This window comes from Salvelinus sp. IW2-2015, linkage group LG36 (assembly GCF_002910315.2).
Source record: "Salvelinus sp. IW2-2015 linkage group LG36, ASM291031v2, whole genome shotgun sequence".
Classification (NCBI taxonomy): Eukaryota; Metazoa; Chordata; class Actinopteri; order Salmoniformes; family Salmonidae; genus Salvelinus; species Salvelinus sp. IW2-2015.
In genome coordinates this window covers 33,949,862-33,974,715 of record NC_036875.1, presented here as the reverse complement: position 1 = coordinate 33,974,715, position 24,854 = coordinate 33,949,862, and the positions used below count along the sequence as shown (strand labels likewise).

The 24,854-nt window shown below is 46.1% G+C and overlaps 1 protein-coding gene across 1 annotated transcript in view; it reads left to right on the top strand.

Annotated features, from left to right (window-relative positions):
* The window catches only part of LOC111959562 (integrin beta-5-like), a 91,334-nt gene that overhangs the window by 15,044 nt on the left and 51,436 nt on the right, over window positions 1–24,854 (top strand). The window contains 1 exon segment of the mRNA XM_023981202.2: window positions 17,116–17,545. Within this exon segment, the coding sequence (XP_023836970.1) occupies window positions 17,116–17,545 (430 nt within the window).

The following is a 24,854-nucleotide window of genomic DNA, read 5'->3' as shown; positions in this document are numbered from 1 at the left end:
CTATGTGGCCAAGCTGGAAAGTCAAAATTGGCTGTATCTTAAAAATGTATACTGAACAAAAATATAAACGCAACATGTGAAGTGTTGGTCCCATTTTTCATGAGCTGAAATAAAATATCCCAGAAATGTTCCATATGGACAAAAAGCTTATTTCTCTAAAATGTTGTGCACAAATTTGTTTCCATCCCTGTTGTGAGCATTTCTTCTTTGCCAAGATAATCCATCCACCTGACAGGTGTGGTATATCAAGAAGCTGATTAAACAGCATGATCATTACACAGGTGCACCTTGTGCTGGGGATAATAAAAGGCGACTTTAAAATGTGCACTTTTGTCATAACACAATGCCACAGATGTCTCAAGCTTTAAGGGAGCATGAAATTGGCATGCTGACTACAGGAATGTCCAACAGAGTTGTTGCCAGATAATTTAATGTTAATTTCTCGACCAACGTTGTTTAAGATAATTTGGCAGTACATCCAACCGGCCTCACAACCGCAGATCACGTGTAACCACTCCAGCCCAGGACCTCCACATCCATCTTCTTCACCTGCGGGATTGTCTGAGGAGGGTGGGTGCTGAGGAGTATTTCAAAACTCATTCTGATTGGCTGGGCCTGGCTCCCCAGTGCGTGGACCTGGTTCCCAAGTGGGTGAGCCTATGTCTTCCCAGGCCCACCCATGGCTGCGCCCCTGCACAGTCATGTGAAATCCATTTCAATTGACTGATTTCCTTCTATGAATTGTAATTCAGTAAAATATTTGAAATTGTTTCATGTTGTGTTTTATATTTTTGTTCAGTATACATTACCAGTCAAAGGTTTGGACACACCTACTCATTCAAAGGTTTTTCTTTATTTTTACTATTTTCTACATTGTAGAATAATAGTGAAGACATCAAAACTAGGAAATAACACATATGGAATCATATAGTAACCCAAAAAGTTTTAAACAAACAAACAAATCCAAATATATTTTATATTCTTCAAAGTAGCCACCCTTTCCTTGATGACAGCTTTGCACATTCTTGGCATTCTCTCAACCAGCTTCACCTGAAATGCTTTTCCAACAGTCTTCAGTTCCCACATATGCTGCTTTTCCTTCACTCTGCGGTCCAACTCATCCCAAACCATCTCAATTGGGTTGAGTTCAGGTGATTGAGGAGGCCAGGTCATCTGATACAGCACTCCATCATTCTCCTTCTTGGTCAAATAGCCCTTACACATCCTGGAGGTGTGTTGGGTCATTGTCCCGTTGAAAAACAAATGATAGTCCCACTAAGCGTAAACCAGATAGGATGGCGTATCGCTGCAGAATGCTCTGGTAGCCATTCTGGTTAAGTGTGCCTTGAATTCTCAATAAATCACTGACAGTGTCACCAGCAAAGCACCCCCACACCATCACACCACCTCCTCCATGCTTCATGGTGGGAACCACACATGCGGAGATCCTCTGTTCACCTAATCTGCGTCTCACAAAGATACGGCGGTTGGAACCAAAAATCTCAAATTTGGCCTCATTAGACCAAAGGACAGTTTTCCACCGGTGTAATGTCCATTGCTCGTGTTTCTTGGCCCGAGCAAGTCTCTTCTTCTTATTGGTGTCCTTTAGTAGTGGCTTCTTTGCAGCAATTCTACCATGAAGGCCTGATTTCACGCAGTCTCCTCTGAACAGTTCATGTTGAGATGTCTGTTACTTGAACTCTGTGAAGCATTTATTTGGGCTGCAATTTCCGAGGATGGTAACTCTAATGGACTTATCCTCTGCTGCAGAGGTAGCTCTCTGTCTTCCTTTCCTGTGGCGGTCCTCATGAGAGCCAGTTTCATCATAGCGCTTGATGGTTTTTGCGACTGCACTTGAAGAAACTTTCAAAGTTCTTGAAATGTTCCGTATTGACTGACCTTCATGTCTTATAGTAATGATGGACTGTCGTTTCTCTTTGCTTTTTTGAGCTGTCTACAGCTGCACCATCGAGAGCATCCTGACCGGTTGCATCACTGCCTGGTATGGCAACTGCTCGTCATCCAATCGCAAGGCACTACAGAGGGTAGTGAATACGGCCCAGCATATCACCAGGGCCAAGCCTCCTGCCATGGCCCAAAACAGTGACTGGAAATGTTGTTTTATCATTCTAGGAACTACTTCACAAAATAACCTTCATTATCACTGGTGTTGACAATGGAAGGCTGCTGGTCTGTGATCCCAAGTATATTATATCTCCTACCATTGTGGCCTTGAGTATGGCACTTAACCCCCCACAAAGTAAAATACTGCACTGATGGGCTACTGTTTAAAACACGTGGTCAACCCTCCATCTGGAGAGATATTGGATGTACAGGCTTTTTATCCAACCCTGCTCCTACACACCCTAGTCAGCTTATCAAGGGACTGTTGAGCAGCTGATTTTTTACAATGTGTTAGAGCAGGGCTGGAGCAAAAGCCTGCACATACAGGACTCTCCTGGAGTATGGTTGGCGGCCCTGCAACATTATAATTACTGTACAACCAAATACTTTTTATGTCTTTATAAAAGAATTCCCTCATTCAATGGACGAGGGATCCAATTGCTAAGGGGGGCAACTTCAAAGCAAGGTAGCTAACTAAGACGTTTATCTATTTGTAAGGATAAGATATTCAGGGTTGATTACAGAGCGACGTACAGTGCATTCATCTTAAGATAGCTAGGTGGGACAACCACATATCACAGTCATTGTAAGTACGTTTTTCCTCAAAGTAGCTGTCAGTAAAGTCATGTGAGAGAACATTTTTGTAAGCTGATTTACTTGCATTTCTACACAATAAAACAATTCTAAAATGCTATTTTGAGAACAGTGAACACAAATTATGATGATGTGTAGCCTAACGGGTGCGCAATGATGTGCCAAATCTTGATTTAGAGCATTATTAAAGGGAAGGCATTAGAATAAGCCGGAGCCGATCCGTCGTCAGTATTGTGGAATAATTTGAATGTTAAGGTAAGATTTGAATTTAGAAAGCTGATCCGAGAGCAGCGCTGCTTTTCTTTCGATCCTATCAGTATCGACACATGCCTCAATAACGCACTTAGCGAATGCTCTCTCTGCGTGGCATTTTGGAAAACGCATGTTGCACTTTCGTCTGTTGCAGGAAAGATGCACTGTTAAAACACTCGTAAGCCTAAGTTCCATTGCTATTGGGAAACCTGGCCCACGTGGTTAATTGTGTTTCAACATCAAATCTAATTTTATTTGTCACATGCGCCAAATACAACAGGTGTTTCACCTTACAGTGAAATGCTTACTTAAAAACCATTAATTTAACCAAGAATGCAGTTAAGAAAATCCCTAAAAAGTAAGAGATAAGAATAACAAATAATTAAAGAGCAGCAGTAAATAACAATAGCGGGGTTATATACAGGGGGTACCGGTATAGAGTCAATGTGTCAATGTGCGGGGGCACCGGTGTCGAGGTAATTGAGATAATTATGTCCATGTACGTAGAGTTATTAAAGGGACTATGCATAGATATTAACAGAGAGTAGCAGCAGCGTAGGTGGGGGGGGGGGATGCAAATAGTCTGGGTAGCCATTTGATTAGATGTTCAGGAGTCTTATGGCTTGGGGGTAGAAGCTGTTTAGAAGCCTCTTGGACCTAGGCTTGGCGCTTTAGTACCGCTTGCCGTGCGGTAGCAGAGAGAACAGTCTATGACTAGGGTGGCTGGAGTCTTTGACAATATTTATGAACTTCCTCTGACACCACCTGGTATCGAGGTCCTGGATGGCAGGAAGCTTGGCCCCAGTGGTGTACTGGGTCATATTCACTACCCTCTGTAGTGCCTTACGGTCGGATGCCGAGCAGTTGCCATACCAGGCAGTGATGCAACCCATCAGGATGCTCTTGATGGTGCAGCTGTAGATCCTTTTGAGGATCTGAGGACCCATGCCAAATCTTTTCAGTCTCCTGAGGGGGAATAGGTTTTGTCGTGCCCTTTTCACGACTTTCTTGGTGTGCTTGGACAATGTTAGTTTGTTGGTGATGTGGACGCCAAGGAACTTGAAGCTCTCAACCTGCTCCACTACAGCCCCGTCGATGAGAATGGTGGCGTGCTCGGTCCTCCTTTTGCTGTAGTCCACTATCATCTCCTTTGTCTTGATAACATTTGGCCCATGGTGTGTTCTTGCCATTTAGATGGAATGCATTCTTCTCTTCCTTTGTTTCAGAAAAACAATGCTCTAAGAAACGTAAGGGGACGTGGGATCACTGCACATCTTAATCACTTTGAATTCTGCACTGTTTAAATCCTCAGGCTTGTCTATATTGATAGAGGAGCCTGAGGATTTTCAAATCTTGAGGCTCCTCTAAAATCAGATTTTTAGGACAGAAATGTCAGGGCTTTTTTACTTCTTTGAAATCTCAAGTCACTTGTCCAAAAATAAAGAATATTTTGCAACACCATGGGCCAAAACGTTATTGGTATGGCATTTTATTGTTAGTGCATTGTTGGTTAAGGGCTTGTAAGTAAGCGTTTCACCTCAAGGTCTACACCTGTTGTATTCGGCGCATGTGACAAATAACATTTGATTCGATATATTGGCCTCAATTAGAGATTTGTACAGGATCTATTGAAACTCTTAGCGTGGGGCTACACGCCAACACGCAGAGGTCCGACCCTGTGGAATTGTTCTTCCCAAAGCCCCAGTGTCTCCCTCACTCCCTTACTGATTCCTTATTTGTCTTAATTGAATGTAGGGACGGGGACTGGGGATTGAGGCTGAATGAATAATGGTAGTGAATGGGGGGAATCCCATCTCTCTATTGCCAGGGTGATGGGTCTTGTGGAATTGTTCTTCACAAAGCCCCAGTGTCTCCCTCACTGATTCTTATTTGTCTTAATTGAATGTAGGGATGGGGAATGGGGATGGCGGCTGAATGAATAATGGTAGTGAATGGGGGGGAATCACATCTCTCTATGGCCAGGGTGATGGGTCTAACTCTGTCTTTTGTTCTGCAGCGGGGGATTTTGCTGTGCAGACCTCTGAGTGCCAATCTGTCCTCCTAAAGAGAACATGAAGGAGCTGAAAGCCCAGAGGCTCGTTACCAATGAATCTATCCTTGATTCCTTGCATCATATCTCCTCGCCTCCTTCTCAAATCGCATTGGAGGAGATGATCTAGGCTCCCTCCCCTCTGACCTTGTCCTCCAATGCCTTTTGAGAAGGAGGCGAGGAAAGAGGACATGAGGAATCAAGGAAAAACGTATTGTGAAAGCATCCCAGGTGTCAGTGTAACAGTATAACTTTAGTACGTCCTCTCGCCCCGACCTCGGGCGCGAACCAGGCACCCTCTGCACACATCAACAACTGACACCCACGAAGCGTCGTTACCCATCGCTCCACAAAAGCCGCGGCCCTTGCAGAGCAAGGGGAAACCCTACTTCAGGTCTCAGAGCAAGTGACGTAACCGATTGAAATGCTATTAGCGCGTACCCGCTAACTAGCTAGCCATTTCACATCCGTTACACTCACCCCCCTTTCCCGCAGCAACCAGTGATCCGGGTCAACAGCATCAATGTAACAGTATAACTTTAAACCGTCCCCTCGCCCCGACACGGGCGCGAACCAGGGACCCTCTGCACACATCAACAACGGTCGCCCACGAAGCATCGTTACCCATCGCTCCACAAAGGCCACGGCCCTTGCAGAGCAAGGGGAAACCCTACTTCAGGTCTCAGAGCAAGTGACGTAACCGATTGAAATGCTATTAGCGCGTACCCGCTAACTAGCTAGCCATTTCACATCCTTTACATGGGATGTGTCCCAGATGGCACCCTATTCCCTATGTAGCGCACTACTTTTCACCACGGCTCATTGTGCTCTGGTTAAAAGTAGTGCCATTTATAGGTAATACGGTGCCATTTGGGACGTAACCAGGGTCTCTTGCTGCAGCCTCGCTGGGGGGCCTGATGCTGCATGTCAATGTCCTCACAACAAGAGTTTGTTGGTGAAACCAAAGGCGATGGAAGAACAAAGATCACATGGTAACAGACGTGTGTTAACTCCAGTGTAGAAAGTTAAGTCCATATTCTATTTAAGACAGCACTCTCTCAAATCCTGAAGAGTACTAAATATGTCCCATACGTACAAACAGATTAGGCTGTTAAGACTACACCAACAGCGGGGGATTTTGCTGTGCAGACCTCTGAGTGCCAATTCTATCAGGCTCTGTCTCTCAGGGAGTATGTTGTATGTTGTTGTTGTTGAATGCTACGGTGAAGGAGACAAAGTACAGTCTAAAGGCATTTTAATCGCATACTGCAGGACATTTCTACTTGGTAACAATGAACAACTTCTTCAGGGTTAGGAGAATCTAATAGAATTTACCACATATCATTTTGTCTTGAAATTCACAGAGTACTATCAAATGTCATTGTCAAATATGAGAATAGTTTTCCCCTGAGTAAAGGAGATTGTCCTGCTGGGCTACCGTTTACAACATCTTCTTAAAATTAGTGTGTTTTGGCAGCCAGCGTATCACAGCTGTATCAACTTTTGCTCATGCACGCAAGCACACACACCGCATCTGCTACACCCCCCCCCCCACTTAATTTCCCTCAACCTCTGAGCTAACAGGCCAACTGTGTAACGCAGTCAGTCAACTCTTTCATTGAGACAAACTGGTGAATCATCTGCTGCTCCCTCTACTCCACTTCTCTATTCCAGCCCTCTCTCCCAATCACAGCAGTGATGTCCTGTGATTTGCAGATGGATATGGCAGCTCTGCTTCTAGCTCCTATAGGAGCAATTTTATTTTTTGTGTGTTATTTCTTACATTATTAGCCCAGAATTAGTTTTCTGTTATTACATACAGCCAGAAAGAACTTTTGGATATCATAGCGGCGGTAACTCACCAGCATTACGACCAGGAGTGCGATTTTCCTGAGTTGGATCCTTTGTTCGTACCCCGCAGGGCAATTGAACTTGTTCCAGAGGCTGCTCCGAAACACCGCCTGCGGGGAAGAGGTATTCGTAGTGGACTGCTAGTCCGACTCGGGAGGCGTGCACACCATCCACCGCTTTCGAGTATATTACTCGCTGGTGTTGGGTCTCTGGATAATAAAGTGGATGAGCTCAGGGCGAGGATCTCTTTTCAGAGAGACATCAGGGATTGTGGCATACTCTGTTAGACGGGAACATGGCTCACTCGGGATGTACTGTCCCCGTCCGTACAGCCATCTGGGTTCTCAGTACATCGCGCAGACAGGAATAAAGAACTCTCCGGGAAGAAGAAAGGGGGGGGTGTATGTTTCATGATTAACTACTCATGGTGTGATTGTGCTAACGTACAGAAACTCAAGTCCTTCTGTTCACCTGCCCAATAATACCTCAAAATCAAATGCCGACCGTATTTCCTCCCAAGAGAATTCTCTTCGGTTATAGTCACAGCCGTGTATATTCCCCCTCAAGCCGATACCACGACGGCCTCAAAGAACTACACTGGACTTTATGCAAACTGGCAACCACATATCCTGAGGCTGCATTTATTATAGCTGGGGATTTTAACAAAGCAAATTTGAGGAAAATGCTACCGAAGTTCTACCAACACCTTGACTGTAGTACTCACGCTGGTAAAACATTGGACCACTGCTACTCAACTTTTTGAAAATGCCTACAAGGCCCTCTCCCGCCCTCCCTTCAGCAAATCTGATCATGACTCTCTTTTGCTTTTCCCTTCCTATAGGCAGAAACTCAAACAGGAGGTACCTGTGCTAAGGTCTATTCAACGCTGGTCTGACCAATCGGAATCCATGCTTAAATATTGTTTTGATCACACACACTGGAATATGTTCCGGGTAGCCTCTAAGAATAACCTTGACGGATACAGTGACTGAGTTCATCAGGAAATGTATAGGGGACTTTGTACCCACTGTGACTCTTAAAACCTACCCAAACCAGAAACCGTGGATAGATGGCAACATTCGCACAAAACTGAAAGTGCGAACCACTGCATTTAACCATGGCAAGGTGACTGGGAATATGGCCAAATACAAACAGTGTAGTTATATCCGTAAGGCAATCACAGACAAAACGTCAGTACAGAGACACAAAGTGGAGTCACAATTCAACAACATGAGACGTATGTGGCAGGGTCTACAGACAATCACGGACTACAAAGGGAAAACCAGCCACGTTGCGGACAGATGTCTTGCTTCCGGACAAGCTAAACACCTTCTTCGCCCGCTTTGAGGATAACACAATGGACTGTGGGCTCTCCTTCTCTGTGGCCGACGTGAGTGAGACATTTAAGCGTGTTAACCCTCGCAAGCTGCCGGCCCAGACGGCATCCCTAGCCGCGTCCTCAGAGCATGCGCACACCAGCTGGCTGGTGTGTTTACGGACATATTCAATCAATCCCTATACCAGTCTGCTGTCCCCACATGCTTTAAGATAGGCACCATTGTTCCTGTTCCCAAGAAAGCCAATATAACTGAACTAAATGACTATCGCCCTGTAGCACTCACTTCTGTCATCATGAAGTGATTTGACAGACTAGTCAAGGATCGTATTACCTCCACCCTAACTGTCACCCTTGACCCACTTAAATTTTCTTACCGCCCCAATAGGTCCACAGACGATACAATCGCCATCACACTGCACACTGCCCTATCCCATCTGGACAAGAGGAATACCTATGTAAGAATGCTGTTCATTGACTACAGCTCAGCATTCAACACCATAGTACCCTCCAAACTCATCATTAAGCTGGAGTCCCTGGGTCTTGACCCCACCTTGTGCAACTGGGTCCTGGACTTCCTGACGGGTCGCCCCCAGGTGGCGAGGGTGGGAAACAACATCTCCACTGCGCTGATTCTCAACACTGGGGCCCCACAAGGGTGCGTTCTCAGCCCCCCTCCTGTTCACCCACGACTGCGTGGCCATTCACACCTCCAACTCAGTCATTAAGTTTGCAGACGACACAACAATGGTAGGCTTGATTGCCAACAGCAACGAGACAGCCTACATGGAGGAAGTGAGGGCCCTCGGAGTGTGGTGTCAGGAAAATAACCTCTCACTCAATGTCAGCAAAACAAAAGAGATGATTGTAAACTTCAGGGAACAGCAAAGGGAGCACCCCCCTATCAACATCAACGTGACAGCAGTGGAGAAGGTGGAAAGTTTTTCACACTGCCCTATCCCATCTGGACAAGAGGAAGACCTACAGTGGGGAGAACAAGTATTTGATACACTGCCGATTTTGCAGGTTTTCCTACTTACAAAGCATGTAGAGGTCTGTAAGTTTTATCATAGGTACACTTCAATGTGAGAGACGGAATCTAAAACAAAAATCCAGAAAATCACATTGTATGATTTTTAAGTAATTAATTTGCATTTTATTGCATGACATAAGTATTTGATACATCAGAAAAGCAGAACTGAATATTTGGTACAGAAACCTTTGTTTGCAATTACAGAGATCATACGTTTCCTGTATGTCTTGACCAGGTTTGCACACATGCAGCAGGGATTTTGGCCCACTCCTCCATACAGACCTCTCCAGATCCTTCAGGTTTCGGGGCTGTCGCTGGGCATAACGGACTTTCAGCTCCCTCCAAAGATATTCTATTGGGTTCAGGTCTGGAGACTGGCTAGGCCACTCAAGACCTTGAGATGCTCTTCTTACAGAGCCACTCCTTAGTTGCCTGGCTGTGTGTCTTGGGTCGTTGTCTTGCTGGAAGACCCAGCCACGACCATCTTCATGCTCTTACTGGAGGGAAGGAGGTTGTTGGCCAGATCTCGCGATACATGGCCCCATCCATCCTCCTCAATACGGTGCAGTCGTCCTGTCCCCTTTGGAAAAAGCATCCCCAAAGAATGATGTTTCCACCTCCATGCTTCACGGTTGGGATGGTGTTCTTAGAGTTGTACTCATCCTTCTTCTTCTCCAAACACGGCGAGTGGAGTTTAGACCAAAAGCTCTTTTTTGTCTCATCAGACCACATGACCTTTCTCCCATTCCTCCTCTGGATCATCCAGATGGTCATTGGCAACCTTCAGACGGGCCTGGACATGCGCTGGCTTGAGCAGGGGGCCTTGCGTGCGCTGCAGGATTTTAATCCATGACGGCGTAGTGTGTTACTAATGGTTTTCCTTTGAGACTGTGGTCCCAGCTCTCTTCAGGTCATTGACCAGGTCTGCCGTGTAGTTTTGGGCTGATCCTCACCTTCCTCATGATATTGATGCCACGAGGTGAGATCTTGCATGGAGCCCCAGACGAGGGTGATTGACCGTCAACTTCAACTCTTCCATTTTCTAATAATTCGCCAACAGTTGCCTTCTCACCAAGCGTCTTGCCTTATTGTCCTGTAGCCCATCCAGCCTTGTGGAGGTCTACATTTATCCTGATGTCCTTACACAGCTCTCTGGTCTTGGCCATTGTGGAGAGGTTGGAGTCTGTTGTGATTGAGTGTGTGGACGGTGTCTTTATACAGGTATACGAGTTCAACAGGTGCATGTTAATACGTAATGAGTGGAGAACAGGAGGGCTTCTTAAAGAAAAACTAACAGGTCTGTGAGAGCGGGAATTCTTACTGGTTGGTAGGTAATCAAATACTTATGTCATGCAATAAAATGCAAATAATTTCCTTAAAAATCATACAATGTGATTTCTGGATTTTTTGTTTTAATTCCGTCTCTCTACAGTTGAAGTGTACCTATGATGAAAATTACAGACCTCTACAATGCTTTGTAAAGTAGGAAAACCTGCAAAATCGGCAGTGTATCAAATACTTGTTCTCCCCACTGTATGTAAGAATGCTGTTCATTGACTATAGCTCAGCATTCAACACCATAGTACCCTCCAAGCTCATCATTAAGCTTGGGGCCTTGGGTCTGAACCCCGCCCTGTGCAACTGGGTCCTGGACTTCCTGACGGGTTGACCCCCAGGTGGTGAAGGTAGGAAACAACACCTCCACTTCGCTGATCCTCAACACTGGGGCCCCACAAGGGTGAATGCCTAGCCCCCTCTTGTACTCCCTGTTCACCCATGACTGCATGGCCTGGCACGTCTCCAACACAACAGTAGTAGGCCTGATTACCAACAATGATGAGACAGCTTACAGGGAAGAGGGGAGTGCCCTGGGAGACTGGTGCCAGGAAAATAAATAATCTCTCACTCAACGTCAACAAAACAAAGGAGTTCATCGTGGACTTCAGGAAACAGCAGAGGGAGCACGCCCCTATCCACATCGATGGGACCGCAGTGGAGAAGGTGGAAAGCTTAAAAGTCCTTGGCGTACACATCACTGACGATCTGAAATGGTCCACCCACACATACACTGTGGTGAAGAAGGCACAACAGTGCCTCTTCAAACTCAGGAGGCTGAAGACATTTGGCTTGGCCCCTAAAACCCTCACAAACTTTTAGAGATGCACAATTGAGAGCATCCTGTCGGGCTGTATCACCACCTAGTACGGCAACTGCACCGCCGGCAGCGGCAGGGCTCTCCATAGGGTGGTGTGGTCTGCCAAACGCATCACCGGGGGCAAACTACCTGCCCTCCAGGACTGAAAACAGCTCTTATCTCAAGGCCATCAGACCTGTTAAATAGCCATCACTAGCCGGCTTCCACCCGGTTAAGCAATCCTGCACCTTAGAGGCTGATGCCCTATATACAGTTGAAGTCAGAAGTTTCATACACCTTAGCCAAATACATTTAAACTCAGTTTTTCACAATTCCTGACATTTAATCCTAGTAAACATTCCCTGTCTTAGATCAGTTAGGATCACCACTTTATTTAAGAATGTGTAATGTCAAAATAATAGTTGAGAGAATGATTTATTTCAGCTTTTATTTCTTTCATCACATTCCCAGTGGGTCAGAATTTTACATACAATCAATTAGTATTTGGTAGCATTGCCTTTAAATTGTTTAACTTGGGTCAAACGTTTCGGGTAGCCTTCCACAAGCTTCCCACAACAAGTTGGGTGAATCTTGGCCCATTCCTCCTGACAGAGCTGGTGTAACTGAGTCAGGTTTGTAGGCCTCCTTGCTCGCACATGCTTTTTCCGTTCTGCCCACAAATGTCTATAGGATTGAGGTCAGGGCTTTGTGATGGCCACTCCAATACCTTGACATTGTTGTCCTTAAGCCGTTTTGCCACAACTTTAGAAGTATGCTTGGGGTCATTGTCCATTTGGAAGACCCATTTGCGACCAAGCTTGAACTTCCTGACTGATGTCTTGAGATGTTGCTTCAATATATCCACATAATGTTCCTACCTCATGATGCCATCTATTTTGTGAAGTGCACCAGTCCCTCCTGCAGCAAAGCACCCCCACAGCATGATGCTGCCACCCCCGCGCTTCACGGTTGGGATGGTGTTCTTCGGCTTGCAAGCATCCCCCTTTTCCCTCCAAACATAACGCTGGTCATTATGGCCAAACAGTTCTATTTTTGTTTCATCAGACCAGAGGAACATTTCTCAAAAGTATGATCTTTGTCCCCATGTGCAGTTGCAAACTGTAGTCTGGTTTTTTATGGTGGTTTTGGAGCAGTGGCTTCTTCCTTGCTGGAGCGGCCTTTCAGGTTATGTCGATAATAGCACTCGTTTTAACTGTGGATATGATACTTTTGAGCCTGTTTCCTTCAGCATCTTCACAAGGTCCTTTGCTGTTGTTCTGGGATTGATTTGCACTTTTCGCACCAAGTACGTTCATCTCTAGGAGACAGAACGCGTCTCCTTCCTGGCGGTATGACGGCTGCGTGGTCCCATGGTTTTATACTTGCATACTATTGTTTGTCCAGATGAACGTGGTACCTTCAGGCGTTTGTTAAATTGCTCCAAGGATTAACCAGACTTGTGGAGGTCTAACAATTGGCTGATTTCTTTTCATTTTCCATGATGTCAAGCAAAGAGCACTGAGTTTGAAGGTAAGCCTTGAAATACTCCACAGGTACACCTCCAATTGAATCAAATGATGTCAAATTAGACTATCAGAAGCTTCTAAAGCCATGAACCATTTTCTGGAATTTTCCAAGCTTTTAAAGGCACGTCAACTTAGTGTTTTAAACTTCCTGACCCACTGGAATTGTGATACAGTGAAATAATCTGTCTGTAAACAATTGTTGAAAAAATGACTTGTGTCATGCACAAAGTAGATGTCCTAACCGACTTGCCAAAACGATAGTTTGTTCACAAGAAATTTGTGGAGTGGTTGAAAAACAAGTTTTAATTACTCCAACCTAAGTGTATGTAAACTTCCGACTTCAACTGTACATAGACATGGAATCACTGGCCATTTTAATAATGGAACACTAGCCACTTTAATAATGTTTAAATAATGTTTGCATACTGCTTTACTCACCTCATGTGTATATACTGTATTCTATTCTACTGTATTTTAGTCAATCCCATGCCGACATTGCTCAATCTAATATTTATATATTTCCATTCTTTTACTTTTAGATGTGTGTGTATTGTGAATTGTTTTTAGATACTACTGCACTGTTAGAATACTACTGCACTGTTGGAGCTAGGAACACAAGCATTTCGCTACACCCATAATAACATTATGCTAAATATGTGTATGTGACCAATAGACTTTATTTGATTTGGTTCCCCGTCTTTTTACTCCAGCAGCTTTATCTCATAGCTACTAGTTTCCCTAATGAGCCAGTGTTTGAATGAGGTAAGTTCCTCGTGACTCACATGTCCCCTAAATCTCATTACCTCGTTAGGAAGAGGACTAGCTGTAGTGAACAAGGAAGAGCGACGGTCGGACAGGCTTTCTATGTGTTGCGCTGTAGTGGACGAGGTTGAGAGACTGGCTGACAGGTCTTCCATGTGTTATGCTGTAGTGGACGAGGTTGAGAGACTGGCTGACAGATCTTCCATGTGTTATGCTGTAGTGGACGAGGTAGAGGGACTGCCCAGGAGAAACGTCCCACAATTCTGCAGTCATGTCCGGTTCTTCAGCCAAGAATGTTGTGATGCTGGTGCATATGGAATAAAGTTGTTTTGTTGATTGTCTTTCTTCCATGACTCGTGTTTCCTTGGTAGCTTAGAATACCACCTAGATTTGGTTTGGAAAGTTGTCGCAGGGTGCTGATGTCATGACTGTTTACTCCTCCACAAAGCCACTCCAACACACATTGCTTATTATCATGCAGCAGTTTTGTATTAGTCTTTCCTCCGCCTTCGAAGTGTACAGGATTGTTCAGTCTTTTAGGACACACAGGCTCTCTCAGCATGGTCTCTGACCTCTTCATCACTAGGCCTGTTGATGTTCGCTTCTCATTGAACGAGGAAGGCTAACCCTGAGATGCGTCTGTAAACTCCTATGGCATCTAATAACATAGTAGTCAAATTAAAATAAATAAAAAAATGTATTGGTCACATACACATGGTTAGCAGATGTTAATGCGAGGGTAGCGAAATGCTTGTGCTTCTAATTCTGACAATGCAGTAATATCTAACAAGTCATCTAAAAATTCCCCAACAACTACCTAATACACACAAATCCAAAGGAGTGAATGAGAATATGTACATATAAATATATGGATGAACGATGGTCTACAGCCAGAAAGAAGATATAGCCAAGGAAACCCAGAGGAAGAGAGATGAGATCATGTATTCTAAGTGGCAGGGCTCTGCTCTGTCCCCAAAAGACTCAGATCTGTGAGTTACGTGTGGAGCTGAAGCCAACATCAACACAGCCCTAACGTCCAAGTGTTTGGCTTTGGGGCTGCAGTCCAAGAGGCTGTGGGCGTTAGAGTCTTTGCTGAGAGCTGAACCCCTCACATCTTCACATCCCACGACCCCTCAGATCTCCTGCTGACTGGTGTAGTGCTCCTTCCCTTATCTGGAACCACTGGGATGCGGATGAGTGGCTCCCAAAGATGTCGCCGTACTGGATGGCCACCGTTTTGCAAGCTCCTCTTTCCTCTATTCCTCCATTCTACTGGCTACTAGCCACTCAATAATAAGATGGATGACCTCTACATATCACCAACTGGTGTGATAACTCCAGCATGGTGGAAGTGTCGACCCACTGTTCACCTGTCTTGGAATACCTGATGGTCAAATGCTGACCTTTCTACCTCACGAGGGAGTTTTCAGTTGTTATCATGACTTGCATACATTCCACCTCAGGACAAGAAAAATAACAAGCTGGCACTTAACGAACTGTACAAGGCTATGAACAAGCAAGAAAATCTACATCCAGAGGCTGCCTTTCTGGTTGCCGGCGATTATTATTCCGCATCACTGAGACAAGTGATGCCCAACTTCCATCAATACGTCTCCAACGCCACTAGGGGCGATAAAGTCCTAGACCACTGTTATTCTACCCATAAGCAAGCATACAAGGCCCTCCCTCGTCCGGCATTCGGCAATTCAGATCATGACTCCCTACACCTGCTTGCTGTTTACAAGCAGAAACTCAAACAGGAAGTACCCGTGACTCGCTCCATTGAGAAATGATCACCAGAATCTGAGATTATTCTAAAGGACTGCTTTGCTACCGCTGATTGGAATATGTTTAGAGACTCTGCCGATAACATTGACGTGCCTACCACCTCTGTCACCAGCCTCATTAGAAAGTGTATTGGCGACGTTGTCTCCACGGTGAGGGTTCGCTGCTTCCCCCATCAAAAGCCCTGGATTAACCCAGAGGTTGGCGGTAAACTAAAGGACAGGGCTACCAGACACAGAGCTATTGTAGACAACCCCGAGGCTACGGCCGAGGACAGGAATAAGTACAAGAAGTCCTGTTATTGACCTCCGCTAAGTCATCAAGTGTGAGAAAGGACAATATAGGAATAAGGTGGAATCATACTACACAGCCTCCGACGCCCACCGCATGTGGCAGGGGCTACAGTCCATTGTGGATTACAAAGGAAGACGGCTGTATGCACGCGTTGACAACAACAACATCGTGCCGGGTGTGAGGGCCGTCACCGACTTAGAGGATTGGGTGATCTCGCTCTCTGTGGCTGACATGAGGAAGGTCTTTAAACAGGTCAACACTCGCAAGGCCGCGGGGCCCGATGGTATTCCAGGGCACATTCTCAGAGCTTGTGCAGAACTGCTAGCAAGCATATTCATGGTGATTTTCAACCCGTTTATCTTATATCTTGTTGCCTAGTCACCTTATCCGTATACATATCTACCTCCATCACCCCTGAACATTGTAAATGTGGTATTGGAACTGACCCTGTATATAGTATACTTACCCCTATACATATCTACCTCCATCACTCCAGTATTCCTGCACATTGTAAATATGTATTGGAACTGACCCTGTATATACTATGCTTACTTACTTACTTACTTACTGTGTTCTTCATATTTCTTCTTATTTCTTGTTTTTGTCCGGTCTTACATTGTTATTGATTGTTAGGTTTTGAGTTTGAAAGAAAGGCTTTTCACTGTACTGAAACGTTGAAGTGAACCTTCTCAGACAAGACAGTAACACATTGCATGTGTTACTCTCATATTGTTGGCCATATTATGTCGATTAGTTTTCCTCTTTGCTGAACTTTGGTGATTAAAGGACAGTAACAGTTCATGTTGAGACAGGCCATGCTAAAGGGAGGTTGGTGTGTCTCTCTTGTTCAGACTTCCTTCCTAAGAGCAATCAAATGGGTGGAGGTCCTGTTCTTTCTGTGTCATCTGCTCAAATTGGCTGATTAATCAACTGACTGAGCCACATCAACTCTCCTCTGAACTCTATCCGCCCTCTCTCCTCTGAACTCTATCTCTTTATCTTGCTCTTCCCCTTTCCCTCTGAACTTGCTGTCTCTGTCTCAGTGTGTGTCTCTGTCTTGGTGTGTGTCTGAGTTAATTAAGTCCACATGTATAAAAAACAGCTTGCAGGTCATATGTAATACACAGTCCTGTCCCAGCCAAGCCTAATGAAAGCAGAATAGGTTCTGAGTCATATGGAGGAAGATAGTGAAAATGTAATGGTTCCAGGTCAAGGAGGACATTTAAAAATCCACTTATGAATAATAGTCACTATGACATTGTTTTTTGTAAAGCCCAACTCCTTGATTGAGAAGTGTTCTCAAATTGTGGCACATTTGTTTTCTCTAGTCCAGTCCATATACTGACCCTGTTGTACTGTTCTTCTTTCTTCCAGGTGTCCTTCAACGTGAGTGTAGACGCCAGAGGCTGCCCCGCCCCAGGTACCCAGCAGAGCTTCACCATCAAGCCTGTGGGCTTCAAGGATCGTCTGGAGGTGTCTGTGGACTACCGCTGTGACTGTGGCTGCACCGACCAGACCCAGGCTAACAGTACCCACTGCAGCTCCATTGGACAGTACACTTGTGGTATCTGCCGCTGTGACCCGGGCTACCTGGGTGCCCGCTGTGAGTGCCAGGAGGGTGAGGCTGGCAGCATGTACCTGAGCGCCTGCAGGCAGGCTGAGGGGATGCAGATCTGTGGTGGGAGAGGGGAGTGCAGCTGTAACCAGTGCCTCTGCTATGAGTCAGAGTTCGGGAAAATCTACGGGACCTTCTGCGAGTGTGACGACTTCTCCTGCGCCCGACACAAGGGCATCCTCTGCTCGGGTATGTGTATCCTGACAAACAGTAGTGCTTCATACAGTACTTGATATATGTGCAGAAAGAAACCTTGAACAAACCTTCCAAGAGCCTTACATGTGTGGTTATTTAGGGTGTTTCTAAGTTGGCTTGTGCTTTCATGATGATGCAAAGTTAATGTTTTACTATCTTATCTTTCTCTGGGCTGTGTTGTCTTGGCTTTAACGCTGAGTGCTCTAGAACCCAGGAGAGTTGTGGTGGGTGTGTGCAGGATTCAGGAATACTTTCTAGTACCAGAACCAGAGCTGAAAGAGCCATTTTGTGTTCCGTTCTTAACAGAACTATTCTCCTCCGACCACCAACATTCTCCGCATCTTTCTTTCATTATTTTTGTTCCCCAGAGCATAAATGTACTCTTTTGATTTAAAGATGCATGCACTGATGTCAACCACAAATGATGTCAAATTTTCTCCATCCTGAAGGTCCTGCTTTATGCATTAGATGTCTGTTACGCTGGTCGGTAGGCAGGGTTGCTAGCTGGGCGTATAACTGACTGAGGGACACACTAAACAGGCTGTCCTATTAGATTCCCAGAACATCAGGTCCAGTGCAAGCAGCCTCTGTGCATTTTGGGTCGAGACCTGCTGGATGTTGGCCCAGGCCCCCTGGTTCATACCCAAGCTAACAGCTGTTCCACCAAATCACAGAGAGAGCTTTGTAACAGAGGCCTCGCTCAGTGCTTTGTGTATTCCCAAATACTGTTGTGGTTATACCCAGTTAAAGTGCCTTGTTTAATTTATTCAGCAGAGGCGAATACACAATGGCCATTTGTTGTTTGTCGGTTGGACCATAAGCTGGCCCTCTGGGTAGCATGTTAACTGGGATGGGYGGGGGGGGGGGGGGTAATTTAAATGTTAACAGTCCAGTACGCTCTGTGGCCCCCTACACTCTCTCTGTCACACACACACACACACACACTTCTCCTCTCTGTTCATGGTTCTCAGTCTATAATGAGTTCCTAATGATTCAGAATGATAGTCCTCTCCCACACTTCTCTGGCATGGTTACTTAATCGCTGAGGAGTATAAACACTAAACGATGTTGTAAAAATATTCTGTGTACCAGCACTGGTCTCCTAAACCCACAGATGGTTATGGGAAGGTTCTGCCTGCTCTGTAGCGAGACCAGTTCTCCTCCTGTTAAATGCTTTAAAACAGCATTGTACACGGTTTAGATTTGTTCCGCTGCGCTGATAAAAGCTAATTTGCTAAGCTGTGCTGTGTTGTGTTGAGAAGAGCACGCTGGTTTGGATTGAACTGCAGTCGGATCCAGACTGATTAACTGCTGAAAGGCATTCGGCTTGAGGAAATACATTGGTGCGGTGTCCTGGATGGGTTGTCTTTTCTAGCTCAAAGCATTTTCATTCTGCCAGCCTTTACATCATTACAGCGAGGTCTGGAAGTCATCTGGAAGGGAATCTTGTTGTTTTGAAACAGTACTGCACCACCTTATCAGTATAATGGAGCAGTAGGTACCAGCCTTACTGATCTGACACCGCTATTTGGGCAGAACTCACCCGTGTCGGTATTGAACATTAAATAGGTATTTGTAGGAACCACTGTTAGTATTTTTTTTTTAAGCGGCAGGTAGCCTAGTGGTTAGAGTGTTGTGCCGGTAACCGAAAGGTTGCTAGATCAAATCCCTGAGCTGACAAGGTAAAAATCTGTTGTTCTGCCCCTGAACAAGGCAGTTAACCCACTGTTCCTAGGCTGTCATTGTAAATAATAATTTGTTCTTAACTGACTTGCCTAGTTAAATAAAAGGTTAAAATAGTATTGATGAATGAGCGTTCGCAGGTGACGGGCTCTATCTTAAAATCTCTCAAATCAAATTTTATTTATCACACGTGCCGAATACAACAGATGTAGATCTTATCGTGAAATGCTTATTTAGAAGCCCTTGCAGTTCAAGAAATAGAGTTATACATTTACTAAATAAACAAACGTTTTTAAAAATTGTAAAATCAAAAAGTAACACAAGAAAATTACATAACAATAACGAGGCTAAATGCAGGGGGTACCGGTACCGAGTCAATGTGCGGGAGTACAGGTTAGTCGAGGTAATTTGTAAAGTGACTATGCATAGATAATTAACAGCGAGTAGCAGCAGTGTAAAAACAAACGGGGTGGGGTGTCAATGTAAATAGTGGCCATTTTCCAGGTGGCCATTTTATTAATTGTACAGCAGTCTTATGGCTTGGGGGTAGAAGCTGTTAAGGAGTCTTTTGGTCCTAGACTTGGTGCTCCGGTAGCAGAGAGAACAGTCTATGACTTGGGTGACTGGAGTGTTTGACAATTTTTTGAGCCTTCCTCTGACCCTACCTAGTATATAGGTCCTGGATGTCAGGAAGCTTGGCCCCATGCACTGGGCCGCACACAACCCTCTGTGTGCGGCCCTTACGGTCAGATGCCAAGCAGTTGCCATACCAGGCGGTGATGCAACTGATCAGGATGCTCTCGATGGTGCAGCTATAGGATCTGGGGACCCATGCCAAATCTTCTCAGTCTCCTGAACGCAGTCGTGGGTGAACAGGGAGTACAGGAGGGGCCTAAGCACGCACCCCTGAGGGGCCCCAGTGTTGAGACACATCGTGGCAGATGTGTTGTTGCCTACCATTCATTCAATCAATCAGTCAAATTTATTTATAAAGCCCTTCTTACATCAGCTGATGTAACAAAGTGCTGTACAAAAACCCAGCCTGAAACCCCAAACAGCAAGCAATGCAGGTGTAGAAGCACGGTGGCTAGGGAAAAACTCCCTAGAAAGGCCGGAACCTAGGAAGAAACCCAGAGAGGAACCAGGCTATGAGGGGTGGCCAGTCCTCTTCTGGCTGTGCCGGGTGGAAATGATAACAGAGCATGGCCAAGGTGTTCAAATGTTCATAGATGACCAGCAGGGTCAAATAATAATCACAGTTGTTGTAGAGGGTGCAACAGGTCAGCACCTCAGGAGTTCATCATTCAGAGAGAGAGAGAGAGAGAGAGAGAGAGACCCACCCCGGACAGGAAGATCACGTCAGTGACTCAACCCACTCAAGTGACGTACCCTTCCTAGGGATGTGAAAATGGAGGCAGACTGTTTTTTTTACCACCTGGAGGCGGCCCGTCAGGAAGTCCAGCGGGGGAGAGCTTTGTATGTATCTCTGTGTGTGGAGTAAAGGTGGTCTAGTTTTTTTTCCCCTCTGGTTGCATGTGACATGATGGTAGAAAATTAGGTAAAACAGATTTAAGGTTGCCTGCAATAAAGTCCCCGGCCACTAGGAGCGCCGCTTCTGGATGAGCATTTTCTTGTTTGCTTATGGCCTTATACAGCTCGGTAAGTGCTGTCTTAGTGCCAGCATCGGTTTGTGGTGGTAAATAGATGGCTACGAATAATACAAATGAGAACTCTCTTGGTAGAGAGTGTGGTCTACAGCTTATCATAAGCTACTCTACCTCAGGCGAGCAATACCTCGAGACTTCTTTAATATTAGACATTGCGCACCAGCAGTTATTGACAAATAGACACACACCCCCACCCCTCGTCTTATCAGATTTAGCTGCTCTGTCCTGCCGATGCACGGAGGAGCCAGCCAGCGTCGTTTAGCCATGTCTCTGTGAAACATAACATATTACACTTTTTAATGTCCCGTTGGTAGTATAGTCTTAATCGTAGATCGTCCAGTTTGTTTTCCAATGATTGCACGTTGGCCAATAATACGGAGGGTAGTGGTGGTTTACCTACTCATCTTCAAATTCTTACAATGCACCCCGCCCTCCTCTCCCTTTTTCTCCGTCTTTCGCTATTCTGATGTCTAGAAGCTATTTTCGGTCATAAGAGACTGTACTGTAGCAGCAACAGTATGTACAAAATGAAAAATAGCACATTTGGTTAGGAGCCCGTAAAACGGCAGCCTCACACCTCAGCGCCTCTCCAATTCTTTGAGATTAGTGCAATGAAGGCGAGGAAATTAGGAAAGGACAGAGGGTTTTAGACCATTGAGAAAGGGCGAATGACACCAGCATACTTGCCCTCCTCAGGGTTTAGACCTACAGGAGGACCTACAGGAGGCTGTTGGGGTCAGGGGTTAGAGAGCAGACCTACAGGAAGATGTGGGGGTCAGGGTTTAGAGAGCAGACCTACAGGAGGATGTGGGGGTCAGGGTTTAGAGAGCAGACCTACAGGAGGATGTGGGGGTCAGGAGTTTTAGAGAGCAGACCTACAGGAGGATGTGGGGGTCAGGGTTTAGAGAGCAGACCTACGGAGGATGTGGGTAGGGGTTAGAGAGCAGACCTACAGGAGGATGTTGGGGGTCAGGGTTTAGAGAGCAGACCTACAGGAGGATGTGGGGTCAGGGTTAGGAGCAGACCTACAGGAGGTGTGGGGGTCAGGGTTAGAGAGCAGACCTACAGGAGGATGTGGGGGTCAGGGGTTTAGAGAGCAGACCTACAGGAGGATGTGGGGGTCAGGGTTTAGAGAGCAGAACTACAAGGAGGCTGTGGGGTCAGGGGTTAGAGAGCAGACCTACAGGAGGAGTGGGGGTCAGGGGTTAGAGAGCAGACCTACAGGAGGATGGGGTCCGGGTTTAGGAGAGAGGGCAGACCTACAGGAGGCTGTTGGGGTCAGGGTTAGAGAGCAGACCTACAGGAGGATGTTGGGGGTCAGGGGTTAGAGAGCAGACCTACAGGAGGATGTGGGGGTCAGGGTTTAGAGAGCAGACCTACAGGAGGCTGTGGGGTCAGGGTTAGAGAGAGACTTACAGGAGGATGTGGGGGTCAGGGTTTAGAGTGCAGACCTACAGGAGGATGTGGGGGTCAGGGGTTAGAGAGCAGAACCTACAGGAGGATGTGGGGTCAGGGTTTAGAGAGCAGAACCTACAGGAGGATGTGGGGGTCAGGGTTTAGAGAAGCAGACCTACAGGAGGATGTGGGGGTCAGGGTTTAGAGAGCAGACCTACAGGAGGATGTGGGGGTCAGGGTTTAGAGAGCAGACCTACAGAGGATGTGGGGTCAGGGTTTAGAGAGCAGACTACAGGAGGATGTGGGGGTCAGGGGTTAGAGAGCAGACCTACAGGAGCTGTTGGGGTCAGGGTTAGAGAGCAGACTACAGGAGGATGTGGGGGTCAGGGTTTAGAGAGCAGACCTACATGAGAATGTGGGGGTCAGGGTTTAGGAGAGCAGACCTACAGGAGGATGTGGGGTCAGGGTTTAGAGAGCAGACCTACAGGAGGAGTGGGGGTCAGGGTGTTAGAGAGCAGACCTACAGGAGGATGTGGGGTCAGGGGTTAGAGAGCAGACCTACAGGAGGATGTGGGGGTCAGGGTTTAGAGAGCAGACTCTACAAGGAGGAGTGGGGGTCAGGGTTTAGAGAGCAGAACTACATGAGGATGTGGGGTCAGGGTTTAGAGAGCAGACCTACAGGAAGGATGGTGGGGGTCAGGGTTTAGAGAGGCAGACCTACAGAGGATGTGGGGGTCAGGGTTTAGAGAGCAGACCTACAGGAGGATGTGGGGGTCAGGGGTTAGAGAGCAGACCTACAGGAGGCTGTTGGGGTCAGGGGTTAGAGAGCAGACCTACAGGAGGATGTGGGGGTCAGGGTTTAGAGAGCAGACTTACAGGTGGCCAAGCGGATCGAGTTAGCAGCCAGGACTACATTAGGAAGGGGAAGCAGCTCCTCCTCTCTAGGGCCTAGACCATCTTCCCTCTCTTTGACTCTTCCCTCCTTCACTCCCTCCGTTTGATGTGACTACTGTGTCACTGGGCCAAAATGCATGCCAGGACCAGGCCAGAACCCTTCCTGCAAGGGGATTGGTTCCTGCTTACGCAATAAAAGACAGCTGTGGAGTGAGACAGAAGTGGACCCAGCTCTGTGGTTGTACCGTAGTAGTTTTTTAAACAGAAATGTTTTACTGCAATTTTAAAAACAAAGATACCTGACTCTGCCAACCTGTACCATCTTCTATTTGTGTTTCTGGAATGTTGTTATAAACAGTAATTGAGCTTTTACCTACACTATTTCATTATCTATTGTCACTGTAAAGTGACTTTTCATGATCCTGGTTTATGTTTTTGGATATGTTGTTTCTTTCTGCTCCTGGATAGCCTCTTGATCTTGTTTGCCCTGGCCGTCTCTGAGTAGAGTGTGAGTGAGGATGACAGACTGGCGGAGGCCAGGCGCGCTCCACACCCAGCGGTTGCTGTTGTCATGTCTGTGCTGCCTGGTGCTGGTGCTTTGGGGATGCAAGGTAGTGCCAAGCCAAACCTCCATAGTGCCTAGCCGCCTACACAGTTGTGCTTTCTGGCCAGTGACTGTCAGCTCTAAAACCCTGAACCAATTTCACCCACATAAAACCCATTATTCAATCAACTGGTCTATGTAATGTAGTTGGCAATGGTTCAATGCAATATTTCAAGGACTTTGCTTGAATGGAAGATTTGAGTTGGTAGGGGTGGTTCAGGTGAGGTGTGTGGAGATGTTTATTCACAAAGTTCCACCTTACCCTCTGGATAGAGGGAATTTTCACAATATTTATGTACGGAACTAACGGTAAGTTCCTAGAGCGTAAGAAGCTAGGGGTTGGACAAGGTTGACCTTGTGATACTGAGCACACATTGAAAGAATATCTTATGACTGTGCAAGGACAGCCCTGTTCTTTGTGACTTTGTGAGTGGCCTGTAGAACGGGGTCAGGTCAGGGGCATTAATCTGCCTCTAAAGTGACTTTGACTGACAGGAGCAACGATGGGGCAGGGGTGGTGTCAGTACCCTCTGATGGGGCCGCACTGTGTTGTGTGTGTGTTGGTTCTGCTGATCTGTGCTCTCGAGACTAATGGTCTATGTATTTCTCTGTATTCACATGCAATCTAACCTTGGTGTCTTCTGAGGCCTGTGCTGAGTCTGTCAGGATAATGAAGTGTAGACAGATGGGTACGGTATGGATATAATTAGTCTCTGTACTGTATCACTTACAGTAAAGCGACAACGACAACCAAACGGGGGGGGGGGGGGGGGGGGGTGTAAAATAGACGCCAAGAGGGAGTTAAAAGATTATTCATGAGCAATGGTAGACCTTTCTTAGCTTCTTTCTTGCATGCATGGATCACTAAGTCTGTGTGGTGAAAGCCATTGGCTTGCCTTTGAACAGGCCTGTCTCAGTCAAACCTAGCAACGCGTAGGTGAGTCTTCTGCTCTGGTCACATTCTACAGCAGTTTCAGAAAATCTAACTGGCTCCATAGCACCAAAAATGCCAGGAATAGCTTGGCTATTCGTTTCCAGACGCAACCACTTTCATCTCCAT